At 45.4% G+C, this 22,043-nt stretch overlaps 1 protein-coding gene across 1 annotated transcript in view; it reads left to right on the plus strand.

Moving 5' to 3' along the window:
* LOC138503269 (T-box transcription factor T-A-like) overlaps positions 1–20,936 on the plus strand; it is a 78,307-nt gene extending 57,371 nt beyond the window's left edge. Inside the window, exons 6-8 of the mRNA XM_069622873.1 lie at positions 5,535–5,717; positions 10,804–10,927; positions 17,878–20,936. Of these exons, the coding sequence (XP_069478974.1) occupies positions 5,535–5,717; positions 10,804–10,927; positions 17,878–18,124 (554 nt within the window). The 3' untranslated portion in view covers positions 18,125–20,936. The remainder of the gene's footprint in view (positions 1–5,534; positions 5,718–10,803; positions 10,928–17,877) is intronic.
* The last annotated feature ends 1,107 nt before the right edge of the window (positions 20,937–22,043 follow it).

Below are 22,043 nucleotides of genomic sequence, written 5' to 3' on the forward strand. Positions count from 1 at the left end.
TAGAGGGAGAGAGAAGGGTGTGACGGTGGCAATGTAAGATAGTGAAATGAGGCTAGTCGTAGGAGCACGGTAGGCCACCAACTTGTAAGGCCTTTTCCATGTTTCTGTAACTTTCGATACATTGCGATGACTTTCATGCCTTGTGGCAAGCCCTGCAATGCCATGTTATGATCTGCTATAGCTAGTATCAGGTGCGTCTGCCCATCGAGGTCTCTGACTGCTCCCCGGACTAACGCTCAAATTCTAAGTTCCAACACACAATAAGCATGCCAGCTAAACCACCCACACATGGCATTTGAAGACCCCTCTCAACAGACATCAAACACCAGTAAACTATATCTCTACAACCAATTTACATACCACACCCCAGGCCAATGTATCCTAGCACCCTGGGCACACAAGGCTCTCCTTCAGACACTAATACCTCTCTGCTTGCGGCACAGAACACTTAGAAACTAACCTGCACCGGTCTCTGCGCATTAACACCACAGCAAATCTATCTTTCATTTTACCATAGCTCCCAACGGAACTCACCCGCACCCCTGTCCTTCGGATTCACCAGAGCACCTGGAGATCCCACGCCCTCAGCAAATCACAGCAGAGAGCAGAAATCATCCTAAAACATAACAATATAACCTCATCAACTTAGTGATCACAGTCGAGGACAACCACTTCACTGCATTGGTCATGTTTGCTAAATCAGAAAGGGTTTCCCATCTGGGATAGTATCGGAACCGTTCCAGTATCCAGGAGATCTGCACAGGAGGCATATGGGCGACTCCAACTTCATTCTGTAAGCACTGCAGTTCCAGGCTGCAACACTTGTAGCACTCTGGCTCTCCTAAAAGGGTCTATTTGCATCCAATGCTAGGAGACCTTGTGGGGGGAGATTTTACAATAACATTTTAAAACACACATGTAATGGAAAGGTGATGTGAACAGGTTTGCCCATTCACTTGATCTATTTTTAAACCCAGAATCGGGCAGTTCAGGTGTTTACCATTAGGTAGTGCTGTTTCGATTGGTTGTCAATAAAAAATCAGGTTTGCTGCTTAAGCGATTTCCCTTAGTGCTGCATTATTTATTTATTTTTTTAATGTATTTATTGTGTCACATTTAGGTAGAATAGTGAAGATTAGCCATGCATCTCATTTAGATAGAATTGTGAAGATTAGCCAAGGTGGTCTCTGATCAAGGCAGCTACCCTGATCTGCCTGGGAATTGATGCCAGGAACTCCTTCACCCGGGGCGCAGTATAAACTATGCTTGGGTAGGACTTGCTCTTTTTTCCCTTGCAGATATGCACAACGCTCTCCAATCAGATGAGCTCCCTAGCACTCTTAGCTCGCGGAAGGGACAATAATACGATATAATTCAGCAATTCAGACCATAAACTACAGAAGGAATACCCATCCATCCGCTACAAACAATTACCCAGGACCCGGAAAATGGGCCCACTGGCACTTATTAACCATGAGTCACATTCAGACAGAATTGTGAAGATTAGCCAAGGTGGACTCTGATTAAGGCATGCTACCCTGGGAATTGATGCCATGAACTCCTTCACCTGGGTTGCGGTATCAAGCATGTTTGGGTTGGACTGGCTCTTTTTTCTCTTGTAGATATGCACTATGCTCTCCAGTCAGATGAGCTCCCTAGCACTCTCATCTCCCCGAAGGCACTATCATATGATATAATTCAGCAATTCAAACCATAAACTACGACAGGAATAACCATTCACCTGCTATAAACAATTACCCGGGACCCGGAAAATGGGCCCAATGGCACTTACAACCGAGCTTCAGTAATGCACTGACTCTGTTCCACCTCCAGGGAATACGCTCTGAATCAGGCGAACAATCTGGTAAGGCAAGCTCCCGCAATTGACATTGAGGTGCTGCCAACTGTCGCGCACCAGATCAGAAACACTCTAACCCCCACTGCATAACACACTGAAAGTTCAGACACACCACTTACATCATGGCCTAATCTGTTGCTTGACCTTCGGACTCACTGTGTACCGGTCTTCATACCTAGGATGTACTCGTATGTCCGATAGAACAGAACTGAAGTAAATGCACACTGAGAAGGTGTCATCCTATAAGCAATCTACAGACCCAACGAGACACAGGCATGACCATAGGGGGTGTTGCTGGTCCCTGGGTCCACTGAACACCAGTCATCAAATCTAGCTAGGACTCGTACGTCCAATAGAACAGGAATGGATGTAACTACAATGAGAAGGTATCCTCCAAGAAACAATGGCAGACTCAACGAGACACTGAGACGACCATAGACCTGCAATTTGCTTAACCCAATAAAGATTAGGAATTGGGCAACTCACCACTGATGACACTGCCAAGCAGGCAAAGACAAACTCAAGCCTGGTAATCAGAACAAACTCTGCGCTAGACTGAGAATCTCTCTCGGTGAACCAATGCTCCGAACCTCTAGAATAGATACGGTCAGCTCAGTGGGCACTGGAAGGTAATCTGAAATAGGGTTCTCCCACCAGTCCGCACAGACACTCACACATACTGATATGCTTACTCTCTCCTCTATACCAACAAACAATAGAATGCAGCTATACCCCTCTATCAATTTTGGCCTAGCTGCACACATACCTACACACCTCCATGAACACCTCAACAGTCTTTAGAATGCAGCTATATCCCACAAAATATTGGCCTAGCTGCACACATAATCTCATACACAAGCTCCACCACCACCAGAATGCAAACTCTGAGGTCAACGGCCTTGCTGCACACATTCTACTGACCTCACACAACCACTGCACCACACCTACCATTAGAATGCAGCTACACACCACGTAAACTGCACTGGCTGCACACATACTGAGTGCCCACAAGCACTATTTACTATCTTGCTCTCTCCACTTGACTTGACTATGGTCCCCAAGGGCATTCAACCCACAGCGCTTTGAGATAACCTCAATGGTATATAAGACACTATACAAATGCAGAATAACCTAACATAATTTGCATAAATATTGCTTGCAAATACTAAGGCACTTGTATAGAAAACAGTACACTGGTAAGGATGGAAAGATTAGTGTGTGAACAGGGAATATGGTTTTCTGGAATTAGACTGCATTCCGTGGAACTGTTAGTGTGCTTGTTTTTGGCTACAGGTCTTTAGTCTACTCAAAAAGAAGTGTTATCCCTTCCTCAAAGGTCTCTTTAAGGAGTTCTCTTTTCAGATCCCTTTTGAACTTTAAGATGTGATGCTCTTCGTACAGTTCTGGTGAGATCTTGTCCTTAGAGCATTACCTTGTGAGTCTAGCACTCTGCTGCCAGCTCTTGTTGATTTTGGATCGCTAGCAATCTTTTTGTTGGGAATGATCGCAAGGTTCTTGATTCCAAACAGTGCAGTGGTCATTTGGAAAGGTAGCCAGGTCCCTTTTTCCAGCAGATTTTGTGACTGATGCAGTGTGGGTATGCAAACTAGCCCACATGCTGAGTAAGGGTATGATTCATTTCTAAAGGTACATCAGAGGGGTGCGATTTATGTTTGTTCATTGATTTGCTGATTAAAAATAAGCTTTGGATCAAATTCCAACGTTTTTTTGCTTTGTTGGTTGGAGCTGGGTGAGGACCTAGGGCATCTAGCCGAATTAAAGGCGTGCGTAAGTCTGGATTGGATCCTATGTCAAAGAATATTGTTTTCTCAGTGTTAAAAGACAGTTAGCTGAAAACTGGGGTGAGGCAGTCGGCTTTGCCAATTTTCTCAAATGGTTGTCCTTATGCTTGAAATGTAATTGAATGTCGTCTGCATATAATTGGATGGGTTGGTATGGTTGTCAAGGATGAACCCAATCGGATGCATTTAAGCATTGAAGAGTCATGCTGACAGAGAGGAACACTGTGGGACTCCACACCTTAGAGTGGTGGGTTGGGATGAAAGCTGGAAAACTCAAACCTGTGCAGTCCCATCTTTTAAGACCAATTCTGTGTAATTGAATACCTGACCCTCTAAACCCATGGTGGTGAGTCTTTCTAGGAGGAACCCGTGTTGTCAAGTGTTATGAGTTGCTAAGTCTAATGGTATGAGGACTCTTTTGTAGTTTTCATGCAGAGTTTTGAGGATGAATTATTATGGTTTAAGGGCTCTAGTTAGGGTGGAAGGATAGTTGCCTGTCATGAAAGAGGCCTAAGGATTCACATTGGTTTTGGAGCTGTGAAACTACTAATCTGTCTAGTATTTTAGCCAGAAAAGGAGAGTTGCAGACTTGTTTGTAATTAGCAACATTGTCTGGCTTGTCAGTTGCTTTTCTTTTAAAGCAGAAGTTATTGCATTCCTTGTTTAAGTTACTCTGACGCTTTTCTTGTTTGGAAGGATGCGCTGCACAGTTCGGTCGCATGGTGCTGCTTGGTGGTGTGTGAATATAAGTTTTGAACACAAACACAGCAGCTGAGGATGGGTAATATACTGCTGTTGGTTTTCATTGTACTCGCTGTATTCCCAATTTCTCACTCATGCACTGCATGAAAATCATTGAAAGTACTTATTGGCGAGGGCATTTACAGTGGCGGAATGGTCTCTTTTTGTGTTTGTTGTTTGAATAGTCAGGATTTGCTCAACCAAAAAAGGGATAAATGTTTCTACTATTCCAAGGCTGGTTTTATGTTGCATACATTTGTCCATGATTAGTTACTTGGATAGCATGAATAATTTGGTATATTTTTGTTTGGGGAATCAAAGATCCCATTGGAATAATATTCCTTTTAAATTCGTATGGTCTGATGATGAGCCCTTGGACCGTCTTCATCAGGAACGAGGATCCTTCTTTCGCTTATGGGCACTTTCAAAGCCTCTCGAGTCTCAAGCTTTGCCTTTTCAGAAGAGTCCGATCCAGGTTGTAACACTTGTTGCCTTTTTTAGATGGAAGTTTGGGCTTTTCAAAGATGCTGCTGCTAATTTGTTAATAGTTCCTTGAAGCGCAAAGGAAATGGATTGCAGCATAGCAGTCAGCTTTTCCAGTGTTTATTAAGGTGTTTGTAAATGTATTTTTAAATTCGAATTAGTGATGAGCAATACGGACCAATCGCGTTTTCATTATTGTTATATTTGGGATTTTATTTCAGTCTGGTGGGTAGAGTTTACTGTTCACAGTGATCTGATCAAAATTGTTTGGTTGTTGTTTTTGCAACTTCCAGATTTCACGTGAATGGAACGTCATATTCGTCTCTGTTGGTGTTTGTAGGTCTCTGTTATTCAGGCCGTGGAGTACGTGTTGGTTGTATTAGTGTCACACCTAAAACACAAATTGAGATCTCTAAAAATGTGGATATTTTTATTGTTGTTTTGGAGTTTGTTTAGTAGTATCACCAATTGATGTAGGGATGAAGAGTTGTAGATCAAGGGTCTGTATGCTATCAGTACCATAAAGGGTGATGTTTTTAGTTTCGGGAATCCATTTAGTTGTTAGGTTTTCTACTGAGGCCTATTGTTTGGTCCCATGCATTTTTGAGTTCTGCATCTACTAATATGTCTGTCTATTCTGTTCTTTGCAGTTGGCGGCTGGTTTCTGCCGGCAGGTTCTGGATCATTCTGCAGCTCTGGGACATCGTCACCTTTCGCAGGGAGCCCTTCTCTCCCTGCAGGCCCTGGCTCCTACTGCGAGAGATACTCTGGTCTGCGGAACCATCGGTCAGCTCCGTACCCTGCACCCTACGGACAGAGGAACACCTCTCCAAGTACGTACACTCTCTGAAAAACAATTTTTTAAGAATGCAGGTGGCTGTGGCCGGGGGAGAAGAGCTGTAGGTGGCTCTTAGGAAGCCGCATGATCAATACTGGTCTTGCTATTGGTGTCTGAGGGGAGAGTGTTTCATGACTAAAGTTCTCTCCTTTGGCATTCTCCCTGTATGCAAATGCTTGAAAAGACTGCCCTTTGGTGTTAGGCCACTAATAGTAAGTAAGACTTAATTAGAACAGTGGCAACAAACATGTGCTCCAATCCAGACACTTGTGTGTTGCCACATTAGACTGCCATACTTAATTTTATCTGGGGACCCTGCCTATTTTTCAGCGCTCTTCAGTGCGCAACAGTTCCCATATACTATCGTGGACACTAGAGGAGTGCTTTTTATCTTATCATAACGCCATTAAGGATGTTTTAATGCAGCTTTTACTAATGCAGACTTTCTTCAGATATAGCACTAAAATAAAGGTTATTAGGCTTGTAAGAGACTCGAAGCTTCACCATCATGAACTTAACAGCTCTACACCAGCAGCTCAACTGAAAATTCCACACAGCTGGGGGATATGCAAACTGATGGGGAAGAAGTACTCCAAAGATGAACTCTCCTATTCCTCCCCACCTGAACCCCCTGGGCGGCAAAAGGAAAAGCCAACAGGTTGCGAACATTTAACATGACAAGGTTCAGCAACCGCTTGTCCACCCTCTTCCCTCACAAGCTTTGAGTAGCTGATAGAGTAGAAAAGAGGCAAACTGAGTATGGACATCAGGAGCTCCTCCCCGATGTAACATATGGGAGAGTAGACAGCACAATGCCACTGGACTGGTACAGTAGAGGCAGTGTTAGTATCTAAAGATGCAAGGAATGATACCCCAGGGAATCCATTTGCAGTTTGATGGAATGCTGACCCACATGTGACTCCAGAGAGATCTGTAGCCACCATGGAACACAGACATAACGGTGCTAGTCCAAGGAGAAGAGGGGTCCAAGGCATTGGTGAAGGTTAGTCATAGGAGGTAGAAGTTCAGGGATCCAGTTTGGGTTGGGAGAAACAGGCAGAGGAAAGCAGAAAGAGAGGAACAGGCGACCCAGTATATCGCAAGCAATGAAACAACCAAGGGCAATCTAGAGGCAAACCATAAACATTCTGGGTGTGAGGCGATCAGTGACCAGAGTCTATAGGGAAATCCGAGGCAACCTGAATAAGCAGGCTGAGTTTATAATGAGCAGACAGAAGTCAAAACGGAGAAACAAATACACTTGTTACAGCAGCATTCAGGAGAGTCTGTGTGCTGTAATGAATCTTGAAAATAACGTTACGTTGCTGACGTGAGCAGGAATTGCTGAGATTTGCAACATCATACTACCTCTAGGAAGCCTGTCATTCTCCCTATCCAAATACCTTCTGGAGTGGCCTTAGTCTGTGCACTGGAGTTGTTCAGATGTCAGTGCATGGGTCGTAACATTACCCCCAGGAAACTCCTCACCTGGCGGGGCATCTCACGGAAAATGCCTGCGGGCATCTGGAGACAGGCGCCATGTGACACTATGCCGCAGACGGCTCCGGATAGCCCTAAAAGGGTAGATAAATCGACCACTGTGGCCGCAGACCCGTTTAGCAGGGGCTCCTCCATTGACCCCATGTATGATAGGATACAATAGGTTATTTATAACGTGCTTAATACCCAGAGGTTTCTAAAAGCGGACCTGGGGATCAAACCTGTGATGCTCCATGTCGTCTTGCTTCCCAGGTGAGCACGTTGCCCCTGAGCTATCCTCCCGAGATGAGGATGTAGTTCAGAGCAGTGCTGCTGGAGTTGGACACTACAGTGCTCAGCGCTGGTACTGCATTGACTGCAAAGCGACAGAAGACACCAGCGATTAGCTGGAAGCTTTTTGTTTTCAGATTGCTGAATGGGCTCGTTGACCTCAGTCAGAGATGATTTTGTGGAGAGGTCCAGTGAAATGGATGAAACACTAAAATACCTACAGGATGCCAGTGGCATGGACCCCTCGCCTGAGTGTTGGGCCCAGACTCAATTGATTCATTGGCCCATGGAACTGCAAAATCTGCAAGCTTCTGGCGCCAGGGATGGCTGTGCTCTTGCCCAATGTAAGAGTGAAGATCATGGGCATGCCTTTTCAAATGGATGAGCTTTTTGGGAGAAGGTGGACCATACACCCTGGAGAGGTTTAAGGAGTCGGGAAGACAGCTGATTGGGCAGACAACTTGATCCTTGAATCTATCAGTGGCTTCAAAGTAATCAAAGTGGTAAGGTACCAGGGCATGCCGGTCACCTCACAGAAACAGTTTTGGGAAAGGCGCTTGAGTGAGGAGTCAAGCAGCCAGGAGGCCTTTTAAGGGCAGTGGCCAGAAGAAGACATCAGCCCAAACTGCTTTATCGCAGAGGATGGGGGCGGCTCCTGAGAAACTACTTTTGAAGTGACCTCAGCTCACTCGAAACCAGTAGGGGGCAGGCTGCAGGAATTCGTTTGATGCGTAAATAGGTTTATGAGAAAAGAAAGGTTCAAGATCTGGCTTAGGTCTTGGGTTCTTTGCAATTAGATTGTGTCCCTAGGCCTCGAGGATTCATAGTCCCATGTGCCCATTCAACTGGCACAGAGGAATTGAATGCATTTTGTAGTCAAAAATCAACAATCACAATTCAGGTTGTTGCCTTTCAGTCTAACATCAGCACTAAGAGGTTTCATGAAAGAATAGGCTGTGGCGACATCCCACTTGAGGCTGGCAGGTGTGGAAGTGCTCTCCTCTGATGGTTGGCTGGTGAATTTATCCATTTGGGAGGGGCAGCTGTCCATACTCCACCAGACCACAACACGGCTCCACACCCTTGAATTTATTTTCTTTAAACATCAAGAAATCAAACCCGAGAGCTACCATGATGCTGCAGTCTTTAGGTGCTGTGTTAGACACAACATTGATGAGGGCCTCCCTACCGTCCGGTAGATTTCAGAATGTCAAATCGACCCTGGATAATTTCATGGCAGGGGTCATGATTGCAGCTTGTTATTTTCTGAGGCTCCTGGTCCGATCATTTGTGCATTCAAGTATGCAGATTTGGACAATAGGAGTAGTGGGGAGTGCTGGAGAACCCGGTTTTTTCAGCGGCTGTTCACATAGGATTTGAGCATAATATTCCACCTGAATATGAGTCACCTTAAATTGTATTTTTGGCTTGCAATGGCTAAGATCCCAGGGCCATAATCCTTCTGATGAGGTGTTGGACCTTATGGTGGGGGCAGTACACAGATGGAGAACACAAACTAGAAGTGCAGGTGGCTGTGCTTCTGCAGATGGTGCGATCAGCAGGAGAGTGACCCTTTCTCAGCTTCGGTAGCTATAGTTATGGATTTTGCATTATCATTGGTGAAGGAAGGGTTGCAGGGGTCCTGTGTAGGAGGTATCTGGCTGCAGAATATCTGGTGGGGCTCTCCATGTTTATGCAAAACCCAGAGCAAGGTTCTTTCTTCAAAATCCCAATGTGGCAAAATTCGTATAAGGTTTAGTCATTCCTTTTCCACCAGTATCATATATTCAGTTGCAGTGGGCCATAAACTTGTCTTGGCGCAACAGAGGTCTCCACCCTTTGAGCCCATGTATTGCTTCGACTTCATATTTCTTACTTTGAAGGCATCCTTTCTGGTAGCCAAACCATCTGACAGCTGAGTGAGTGTGTTCCATGCCCGATATGCGGAGAGGCCTTGTACAATTGTTACAAACGACAAGGTAACTCTTTGGGTCAAGCCGTCCTCCTTGCCCAAGGTCATAAGTCAAAGTCACTGCCTTTCTTCTCGCCTCTCCATCCATCCAAAGCAAAGGGGAGATTGCACATACATGATCCAAAAAGGGCTCTTAGCCACTATATGACTAGATCAGACGAGTACCACATATAAAGACAACTTTCATGGCCTATTGTCATGCGTCCAGGGGTGGGTGGCTGTGACCAAATGGGTCATCTCCAGTTGTCTATGAGGCAGCACACAACAATGCAAGAGTGATTGTAGTACACTCCAACCAGGGCTGTGCAGCTGCAACCGTTTTCTTGAGGGGTGGGGTGTTCAATTCAGGAGATCTGCAGAGCAGCGACTTTATCAACTCTACAAACGTTAGCAAAGATTTCTGCTTGGTCTCGGGTGGAAGTGTTGAGGTTTTATTTGGACGAGCAGTAGTGCAACACATCTTTGGGTGCAAGGTTCCATTCTTCCTTGTTTTTTGAATGGCACTGGTTGGGAAATCTTGCAAATCTAAGGAATCTGCATAGGAGATAGATCCATCAGAAGAATACGCTATGCACCGGAGGGATAACTTTGGTTCGGATGGATAATTGAGCTCCTGCAGATTCCTTATCCGTCTGCTCTCCTCCTCTCATTTGCTTCAGAATGATCCTAGACCACCTGTAACAGGAGGTTTCTGGGAAACTGCTGGGTAGTTTCACCAACCATGGGCACCATTACTTCTAGTGGATGCTGCAAGGAGCACCCTTGCGGCATCTGTGCCGTGGAAGCATCATTCACACATTTCTGGGGTCTCACCCTGCAGGGCTGGACATGTCAAAGATAAGGAATCTGTAGAGGGGGGGCACTCCGTCCATCTGAATCAATCCTAGCAGCTCGTTAATTTCTAGTGTGGGTGGAAGTGCAAAGGTTGAATAATCACTGGGGTGCGTAATAGTCCTGGCCTTCTCCACTGTGTAAGATAACACATTGAGGCTTGAGCAAGAAGACCTACTGCCCAACAGATGCGCTGAGATGTGAAGCTATTCCCAGTTTCACAACCAGATGACAGACCACACCCATAAGGAATTATGAAAGGAGTGAATCCACACACTCTTTCATTGTCTGTCTTGCAACCACATTCAAGACATCCGCTGGTTAATCTTAATTATGTTGTATGATTGATCAATGTGTTTTGTGTTAGTTTGCATGCTGTGCAGTGGGGATGTTGGATGCCACTATGCAAGCTCCAATCATGCACTGTTTCTATCTCTATAGGTTTTTTTTGCCCATAGCTCTTCCTGGTCTGGCAGCTGTTGACTCCTAGTCTGTTTTCCTTTCGCAGGTCATTACGTGGATACTTCGGGCGCCTTCTCTATGCTGCCAGCACATGACGGCTGGTCTAACCTGGGACTCTCTGCATCCTCTGGAGTTTTGCCTCTCACTTCCAGTACAACTTCTGCCTCCAGGTTTGTCCCTTCTCTGTGCTTCCCTTATGTTCTAGAAAAGATGTCATGTTATGTGAGATTTGTTAGGCACACCACCATGTACTCAGTCTTGCGGCCTGGGTGGGAAAAGTATACATGAGAGGTTGGGGCGGTCACCTTCCAGTCCTAGTTCTAGAAGGTTATGGATCCGGCTGATCGTTGGAGGGCTATGTCCGAGTTGCCTACCGACAAGGGGTTCTGTTATTTGCAGGACCACCCCATTTCATCAGAGGAGTATGGTATGTTATGGTAATGTTTGTTTGTAAAGCGCCTATTGGTTTATAGTGAAAAGACCGAAAAAAAATATCGAAAAAAAAGGTCGCACCAAAAAATCTCGAAAAAAAAAGATTGAATTTTTTTTCAATACTTTTTTTTCGAAATGGGGGGGTTCCCCCCAACCCCCCTTTTTTCATTTTTTTACCCCTTTTTTTTACTTACCTGACCCCAAAAATACATATAAATAAATAAATAAAAAAATCGATTTTATTTTTTTCGAGATTTTTTTTCGATATTTTTGTCATTCGATATTTTTTTTTCGGCCTTTTGACTGACCACTGCGCCTATACACAAGGCACGTGTTTCAAAGCGCTCAAGGAGGGAGGGGAACAGGGGGGGAAAGAACAGTCATTCAGAGCCCTTGAATTTCTCAATGATAAGTGTAAATCAGACGTATTCTTGTAAAGCGTGTAAAGCGTGCAGGTAACAGGTGGGGCACCACAATCTGGTCTGTATGTCTGAAGTGTGTCTGAGCAGTACATTAGTTGAGGAGTCCTGAACACAATCCTGTGATTTCGTTCTGAAGCTAAGTAGTGCAAAGGATCTGAAAGTGATCTTGTATAGCACACCTCTGCCATTTGTTGGTGGCCTCATGGCTCTGCTGAAAAGGGGGATGGGTGGTCAATTAGTAAAGTAAAGGGAGAGACAGGTGCAACGTCTACAGTGTTGATGAGTCCAAGCCAAGAAATACCCAAATATTGAGTGCTGCTGTGGTTTGTGGGGATGATGCTTGTATGTGTTTTATTCAGAGGGCGGTGGGGGGACTCGGCCCAATATTTATTGGATGACAGTGGCTGGCCTGGACAGGGTGGTGGGTGTGAGTGATACAGATAAATGTGTATTGGGCAGTCCAGAGTGCTATGAGCAGCTTTGCCTAACTTAATGTGGTTGAGGTGATGGTCCTGGCAGGAGAAAGAGATGGGGAAGGGGTGGTGGTGTGACAAATGGTGCATGGCAAATAACTGGTGGGGTGTGGGATTTCAGACGGATGGTGGTTATGCGATGACCGGGGAATGACAGGTCAACGATAGGAAGAAGAGGGTGGTACAGGAGATAGACAAAGGATGAGTGGGAAGTACATCCAACCTACATCTGACCTCACAACCTGTCACGTGGTACACTACTGATATCCACCCAATATTAACATATCTCCCTCACGCGTCCTTCCCACAACACACTCTTGTCCCCTCAGCACCAGACAGAAACACTGCTAATACCCTATGCCCCTCACCAGCCTGTCGCACCTTAACTCGCCCTAGAAGATATTGTTACCATGCCACTCAAAACCTTGATATTATGAACACCTGGGCTGACTCTGTGAAAGATAGTGAGCTAAAGACTCTGGGTAAGGCTCTTGTAACCAGGACTCATGTCTGGCAGAGAGTCTCCCAGGACCCCCCTTGTTATCTGCATATTTCAAGTAACTTTGGGTCTCACTCTAAGTTACTAGGGGAATCCAGACATGTACCCCTTGCTCACTATTCTTAGAGAGGCACAGCTACATGCTACACCCCACTGATGAGGTTCAACCAGACCGAAACACGTGTCTGGGGTTGCTGTTGGTACTCTTGTTCAATGGAGAATTGCCTAGCATTTCAGTGCTTGACTGCCCCAGGGCAGGACAAAGACTGATATGTTTGGGATATTTCTTCTCTGTGAGAGATAGTGAGCTAGAGACTCTGGGTAAGGCTCTTGGAACCAGGAATCATGTCTGGCAGAGAGTCTCCCAGGACCCCCCTTGTTATCTTCATATTTCAAGTAAGTTTGGGTCTCACCCTAAGTTACTAGGGGAATCCAGACGTGGACCCCTTGCTCACTATTCTTAGAGAGACACAGCTACACCCTACTGATGAGGTTCAACCAGAACGAAACACGTGTTTGGGGTTGCTGTTGGTACTCTTGTTCAGAGGAGAATTGCCCTAGCATTTCGGTGCTGGACTGCCCCAGGGCAGGACAAAGACTGATATGTTTGGGATATTTCTTCTCTGTGAAAGATGGTGCATGGCAAATAACTGGTGGGGTGTGGGATTTCAGACGGATGGTGGTTATTACGATGACCGGGGAATGACAGGTCAACGATAGGAAGAAGAGGGTGGTACAGGAGATAGACAAAGGATGAGTGGGAAGTACATCCAACCTACATCTGACCTCACAACCTGTCACGTGGTACACTACTGATATCCACCCAATATTAACATATCTCCCTCACGCGTCCTTCCCACAACACACTCTTGTCCCCTCAGCACCAGACAGAAACACTGCTAATACCCTATGCCCCTCACCAGCCTGTCGCACCTTAACTCGCCCTAGAAGATTATGTTACCATGCCACTCAAAACCTTGATATTATGAACACCTGGGCTGACTCTGTGAAAGATAGTGAGCTAAAGACTCTGGGTAAGGCTCTTGTAACCAGGACTCATGTCTGGCAGAGAGTCTCCCAGGACCCCCCCTTGTTATCTGACTCCTACACAACTACCTTTTTCCTTCTACACCACATACACAGCAGACTCTCTAGACCATACTTCAGGACCGGACTCTACCAAACTCACCTCTCTGACATTCGCTCCCATTCAGGAGTCTGCAGAACAGTGATGCTAATTCTCAAAATGTGAGTGCCCAGAGCAATCCTCACACCACAACTACCTCCCCCAACCCTCAGCAACCCACATGCTTTTAAAACACATACCTTTGCCTTTGCACATACCTCAAACCGACTGATAATGCAGACCACTCCTCACCTGGCACAAGAAGGCACACACTCGCCCAGCTAGCTCCCATTACACTGCACCTACTGTCTGCCTAATAGGCACCACTGGCCCTCCATACGCAAATGGGTGTTGCCGTCCATTGCAAGACCCAGTTCCTCTATGCCCTTCTCTCCCCCTTGGGCACCGAGGAGGGCCACAACCAGCTGGGGCAATTGTGCCATGAACAGGGTCTGGGGGAAGATTGCAGATCCAAGCCCTCTGTGGGGCACTCCCTTGGGGTAAGCGACAACCGCCAGTCTCCATGTTGCTATGGTTCCAGACAGCCACCACAAGGCCATGTAAATAGCAGACGTTGAGCCCTGGAAATGCCGCAACTTAATACACACCTTTTCTCGCGCTCAGCCTGACCTACCAACTCTTAACTGTAGAGGAGGAAAGGAGAAGAATACAATTGATTAGAGACAAATAGATCACATGTATTTGTAATTTCATTTCTTTTGTTAGTATAAGTGCACTAGTCATTGGTGTCAGAGCAATGCATATTATCCAAAAAGATACAAACCAAACCCATGAGAATCCGGTTTGCCATCACTGGGGCATCAGTAGTCCTACTCCAACAATAATAATTCAGACCATTGTAATAGCTCTCTGCATGCTGAATGATGCCAGAAATAACCATGTCTTCCAAGATGGAGTGGGGTGGAGAGTTTTGATTGTGCGATAATGTCAGCTCCCAAGTCAACTTGGGCAATAGGTTGGGGAAGGGTATCATCTCAAGTGATAATGACTGCATCGATGTTTCTGAAATCAGACTATTTGGAATTGGGTCAATATTAGATTAGTATACTGGAGCAATGTCTTATAAAATCACATAGTTCAGAATATGGTCCTTACTGGCTGGTATAGGCCCGTACTCTTGAGCCATGCCATTTTCCCCTTACATCCTGCACATCACTGTCTCCTTCTTGGTACCATGCCTCCTATCCTACCGCATTCTGGATTGCGCGTGCCCTTCCTCAAACTACTCTCCCCTCCAATCAAGGAGTGACTCCTTTTTTATCTTATATAGTCCCAGCTCTGCGTCAGCCATCTTGAAATGGGTTCTCCCTGACATTGCTCTCCACCCTGAGCTGCAAACGAACAGTGCTCAGAGCCCAAACACTAATGTACTACTATTGGATTCTGAGTGCTAATAGCTTTATAGCACGCTTCTGGTTGATTTAACAGTCTGTTAATGGTACTAAGCATGCATTACGTTGGGCTTCCAAGTTGTATAGATTGTCACGTGGGCTATAAATCTTAATTAATTGATTGCATTCTGATAGCTTTATCAGTCTATAATCTATTCCATACATTGACCTTATTGCAAGTATTCTGAATTAAGCAGCAGCCTAATAGCCGACATTGAATACACCATTTTCTTTTTTTTATTTTATTTTCAAAAAGTTCATATCATAGAAATATATGTACAATAATATAACATCATGCACTAATCATATCCAAACCAACAAAACTATATACCTCAGAAAACACCCACCTCCCCTCAAGGAGTCACATTATAATCAATAAACAGGTCTAATACAATAAATAAAAATCCCCAAATCTTATTAAATAACGCATCCTTCTTTTTTCTCTCCGATACAGCACTCTCTCCATATCCGCTAGAGAATGCATCTCTGCAATCCATTCCTCAATAGTAACAGGGGTAGATGTGTTCCATTGTCTCAAAATTAGCTTCTTCCCCACCATTGCCCCACGAAAGATCCATTTCTTCTGAGAAGTAGTCAGGTCGTCCAGCATGTCCCCACTACCCAGTACTATGGTCTTAAAATCCATATGAACCTTCACTCCAAGAATCTTTTCACAGATCTGGTCAAATTCAAACCACAGACCCCTCACCCTGGAGCACTCCCACAACAAATGCTCAAGGGTGCCCACCTCATGTAAGAACGCCCAACATTCAGAACTGTTACACATTCCCCTCTTCATCATTCCCTCAGGCGTCCAGTATGTCCTATTCAAGATCTTTATTTGACGCGACCTGTCTGAAAGACTCAAAGAACACAGCTTCACATTCTCACAAATACACATCCAATCATCCTCTGTAATGTCTTCACCAATTCTCTCATTCCAATCCAATCTTAAAGCATCATTAGCCCGATAATTGGACACAACCAGTCTATAAACATAACTAACTAGGCCACATCCACTCACCCCAGGCTCCCAACCAAGCATGTCTGTATTGATTTTCCTTTCCATATCCACAACCCCCACCGCCCTCCTGATCTTCCGATAATCTGCCAGGCGAAAAGTAGGAATGTCAAACTTCAACTGTATCTCCCTAGCCGTCATCCAATTCAAGCCATTGAACAGATCGCCAATCCACCGCACACCAGCCAGGTACCACTCATGCCAGAACAACATTTTCCCCTCATGTGTAATACTTGGATTCAGCCAAATGGAAGCACTCAGATCTTTCAGCGCATTGAAACCCAAACACTCACACAATGCCACCCATGAGTTCCGCAAACTCCTGGTCAGTGGGCCTACCATCTCAGCTCGACGTGGCTTTACTGGTCAACACAGCCCCAGGCGACAAAGGGCCTACATGGCTAGACTCAGCACACACCCAATTGTCATGCTCCAATTTGAGAAAAGCGAATATATTCCGTGACATAAAAGCCAGATGGTATGCCTTGAAATTAGGGACCCCGAGCCCACCCTTGGACAAAGGCAATAGCAGTTTGCTAATTTTCAGACGCGGAGGTTTGCCATCCCACAGAAACTCCTGCATATGTCTATCCAACTCACGCCAAAAATGTTTCCCAATGTCTAATGGGACCATACTCAGAACGAAGTTTACTCTAGGAGTCAACACCCTTTTTAAAGCATTCACCTTCCCCCAATGGGAAAGATTCAACAAACACCATCTATCCAAATCCAATTTGAAATTAGTACACACCATAGTCATATTTACACCATTTTATTTGATCACAAAGGGTCCATAGGCTTATGTTCGTCGGGGGTGGTCATTATCGCTTGGGCTAATTCCCTTCCCAAACATATTGAAATTATATGATATGATATGGCATTTATAACGCGCCTACACACAAGTGTTTCAAGGCACGACGAGTCAAGGGAGGGGACACAGTGAAAAGACAGACAACGATCCTACTAGGCCAGGTGTCATTCAGATCACGCAAGTGCATAGGTAGGGAGAAAGGGCAAGTGCCTGGGAGAAGGGAGAGGGGAAAGTGCAGTACATGGGATAGAAGAATAATTTGCTCATGGCAAATAAGGCATTATCACACAATAATGAGCCATCCCTCTATTTAGAAGCCTTAATGAAAGTACCTTTGACATAACATAACATTATTATCCAATCGAATGGTGTTAATTTGAATATCCAGGATGGAATTAAATGATTTTAGCCTGATGGTGGGCAAAGCATTGGTCTTCCGGTTACACTCAGGGGTCTGCCGCACTTGAGCAAACCTGCTGAGTTAGCCTAACAGCATTTGCGCAAGTGCTGATACGCCTGATCGCTGTTGATTACTGGGTGAAAAGGCCCAGATCTGCTTGTGACAAAGCACAACCGTTCCAAAGTTTGGAGAGATGCTTTGGGGCAGAGACTCTCTAGAGCACTGCATTTATACAAGAGTTGGCTGTGGTGGGATTATTAAATTCAACAGTGTGTGGAGAGGCAGGTAAAATACATGAGTCATGGCTTTATATGTACAATGCTTTGGTGAAAGCGCTTTATAAATCCCGAATCTGTTGCCGCCCCTAAGGGCTGAGAGGGCCTGGGGTAGGGTTGGTTGCCAGTCAGGTGGAACCATTGCTTCCTAGCCCTGAAAGGCACTGTGGAGAAATGTCTGGATAGGCCAGTTTGGGGGAAGAGTGGTCGCTAATTCTCAATATTAATAGCATTTCCGTTCTCTTCCAGCCAGTACACCAGTCTGTGGTCGCTCGGCAACAGTAACTCACCAAGTCCTGCTCCTTCCCACAGTCCCTCTGGCTTCCTGCGCGGATCTACTCCTTCTTACAACAGTCTGGCCTCGCCCCTCCAAACCCCATCAGCCTCTCCGAGCTACGACGGTGCGCTGGCAGAGGTGCCTACCAGTGACAGCCAGTACGACTCTACAATCGCCAGGCTGGCGTCCAGCTGGGCCACAGTCACGCAGACTTACTGATGGGTACCCAGCCATGTAGAGATGCCACCTGCGACGAGTTGCTGCATCAGAAGGAGGGAACAGTAACCAACGACCCTGATGAACCAACTCTAAAGGAGGGACTGCTACCAAGGCAGCACTCGTCTATCTATGAATGTCATGCCTGAAACTTATACCCCAAAGCCATACATGCCATGAGCTCTGCCAAACCTGCTTACCTTCTGCACACTGGACCGTCGAGGGGAAAGAGCTCATTCTGCAGGGTGGATCACACTCCGCATTTCTATGGCCCTGCAGGGGAACCCCTGACTCTTTGGCTTCTGCAATGATAGGTGCAGGATCCAGATTTCTACTTGGGCCTGTTTTTCACCAGGATGGAGCCGCAGTGGTGTGTGGCATTACAACCCCAAACTCACTGTATAAGATGTGGGCCACATACATGCATGTTGGTCCATTTCAGCATTCCTGGCTTGCAGAACCTATTGGAACAAGAACAGGGGTCCTAAACACACAGCGGTGTCCCTCATGCACACTGGTGATGACGGTTGGGCCCTTCCCGAAGGGAATCCTTGGAAAAGAGTGACCAAGCACTGTGCAGAGAACTCAGCCATTGTCTTCAACTATGTGCCTCAGAAGTTTGCCAGCCTGGACTCAGAACATACATACCCATCGTGCTTTGCAATAGTGTCTTTGTGAATGTGATTGCCTGAACTATAATGCCTTAACATTGGGCCTTGAGCCTTCCTTGTGAACTCACCAGCTGCGTTTCACATGGTGACATGGTACATTGACCACATGTACCAATTGCCTTACCCATAGTTCTTTTGTGCAGCATCCACGAGAACTCACGATTGACCCTTGATCTATGAACTTACATCTTTCAGCGGTGCCCTTACGAAATGGCTTTACGACTTAACTATTGGGCCTTGGTAAACTGTTTTCATGAATTCACTTGCTGCCTTTTCCACAGTGCCTTATTATAGTGTCCTTGTGAAGTCACTAATTGTCTTGGTCCTTTAAACTCACTAATTGCCTTATTCATTGAGCCTTGCTATAGTCTTCTTGTGAATGCACTACTTACCTTAAATGTAGCGATTGGGTAGAGTGCCCTTGTGAACTCACTAATAGTCATACTAACCATGCCTTGGTATAGTGTCCATACAAACTCAATATTTGTTTGGTAAAATGCCCTTCTGAACTCGCTGCTCGTCAATGCAGAGATATGGTAAGTAATTATTGTAAACTCAACACTCCCCTAAAAATGCAGCATAGTGTACCTGGGCACCACCAATTGTCTTACTCAAAGATTCTTTGCACAATTGCATTCTGAGCTCATCAGCAGCCTTGCCCAGAATGCTTTTACCACTGCATCTGGGTTGACTTCAATACCTGTAACTTCAGAGGTTTGGTAGAGTGACATTATAAACTCATTCCTTGTCCTCATTATAAAAGGACAGTGAAGTGTCTTGATGAACACGCGTATTCCTTGACACAGTCCCTTGATAGCATGTTTTCAAAAATTGCTGTACTCGTGGTGATTTAGGGTCAATTTGGTTCTCTATGTGATGTCACTAAATTGGCCACCCCCTAGAGGTTTGGTATATTGCACTTGCAAACTCCCTTAGTGCCTCCTCATGAGTTTGTCGGTAATTCGATCAGAATTACCACCAAACTCGTATACTGTCACCACCGCTCAGCTCTGAGGATGAACCACAGGGTGACAAGGGATTTTTAAGGCAGTGTTAATCCTTATTTTTGGACTGCATAGGACGCCACAAGGATTTGTGCCGAATTACTTTGAGTGGCAATTCTGCCGCAGGAAATCCACTGATTTTTAGAGGTAAAATGGTGGATCTACCTCTAGCAGCACCTCTAGGAGGTACATCCTGCACCTCACTTCCCAAGACTGATTTCAGCAGTACAGTCATTTCAGTACTGCCAAAGAGGCAGTAACGGATTTTCTGTGAAATATTTGCCGCACAGCTGACCTCATAAAAAGGCCCCAATGGCTTTGATGTATGGTGCTTGGGACCGTCCCTTCGAGAACTCACAAAGTGCCTTACAGCGGTATTCTGGTGAATTCACAAGCTGCCTTTCACTTAGCGTCTTGGTACAGCCACCCTTTGAACTAAATCATTGCAGTCGCCTTGGGGTATTGGTGGAATCTTCGAGAACCCACTTATTGCTTTCCTTGCAGTGCTTTTGGGACTTGTCCTTGTGAGATCAGTGGCTGCCTCACAACAGTGTCCTTGTGAGTTCACTATTAACCATACCCAGAATGGGTTGTTACAGTGTAGTTGTGAACTCTCCAATTGCCTTGCTCAGAATCATTGGGCACAGTGCCTCTGTAATTGCACTGTAACTGGTCACTTTTTTTGAGAAATCCCCAATCGCTATAACCATCGCGCTTTCGTACCATGTCCTTGTGAACTCGGAAACTGTCTTATATGCAATGCCAATGGGACAGGGGCCTCAGTAATTCGCCAAATAACCTGCAATGGTGTCCTTGTAAAGTCACACATTGTCTTACACTTAGTTCCTCAGTACATGGTCAGTGTTTACGACTTTAGCAATGGTCTTACCCAGAATCCTTTAGTGCGCTGTCCACGTGAACACACCCCTCTCCAGTTACCTATGACGTCATGACGCTCCCCTTGTATGTAGATACTGTTCGCTACATGCATATTTGAAAAGCTAAGCCTGTATATAATGTTAACAGCCGAAAGTGCGGACACACTGTCCAAGTTTCATCTTATTTATATCCAATTAAAACTACTCTTCTACAAACATGTTTAATGCTAAGTGACCTGGAATTAAAACCTTTGTGTAACTGCATCTTTGCAGAGTGCATTAAATGATCAAGTATTGAATGTGCTGCTGATGAGAAATATTTTTACTAACCTACTCGACGACAGGAAGATGGTGGTCCTGTGGTTGGAGAATGTCTATTTTCTGTGACTGGTAAGATTTAGTGCTAACATCAGTTCTGGCTGTAGATTAAGTTGGCAGACATCAAATGATATACTGGAGAAGTAACTGATGATCTTACTAATTGTGTCCATGTTACAGACTTCCATCATCAAGAACACACAAGGCCACACACAGCCACCCCTTACCAAAAACAGTACTGGCTGAGTGTGTGTATTCTGAGCTAGGCTGCTGGAAGACCAGTCCGTATAATTGTTATTTGTGACTTAGCACAGGTTTGCATAATTGTTCCACGGTCACTGAATAGTTTAGCACAGTTTCTGAAACTTTTACGTGTTGGGTTCAATGGTTTGACAGAATTACAGAGTCGGTCACCCATCATCGGATGAGCAATTGTTTGGCAAAGAGTGAGTACCTTAGTGAACTGACACAGGTTGGCAGAGCCTTCTACCTAGCCGGTAAGATAGCTCAGCGGGTTGAGCGCTCGCTGCTGCGATCTGAGCGTGATCTGCAAATCGCAGGTTCAAAACCCAGCAAGTCCAACTCAGCCTTTGATCCTTCCAAGGTCGATAAATGAGTACTAATTTCGGTTGGGTGATATTGTATGTAAATATGTGCTCTGTAAAGCGCTTTGGATAAAAGGCGCTATATAAATAACACATCATTATCATTACCTATAGCTGGATGTTGGAATGGTTTGGCACCTCCAGAGCTCGGTGGCTGAACGGTTTGAGCAGGGGTTGTAGAGCCTTCCACCTCTAGGGCTTGTTGGCTCAATGGGCTGGTAAAGGGGAAAGAGTTATGGAGCCATCCAACAAAAGGGATCCATTATTTGAAACATGGTTACAGATCCGTCCACCTCCGCTTTATGTTTCAACATCAAATGACAGAGCTTTCCACATATGCCTCAACGCCTATGAGGTTTGGCAAATTGCTACAGAAGCTTTATGTCTGATGTGGAGCGAAAGTCCTGTGGCAACTGGACGTCTGAGGCCTGGCCTTCGTTTGTCAT

The sequence above is a fragment of the Ambystoma mexicanum genome, chromosome 11 (assembly GCF_040938575.1).
Source record: "Ambystoma mexicanum isolate Mex_15411 chromosome 11, UKY_AmexF1_1, whole genome shotgun sequence".
Taxonomy (NCBI): Eukaryota; Metazoa; Chordata; class Amphibia; order Caudata; family Ambystomatidae; genus Ambystoma; species Ambystoma mexicanum.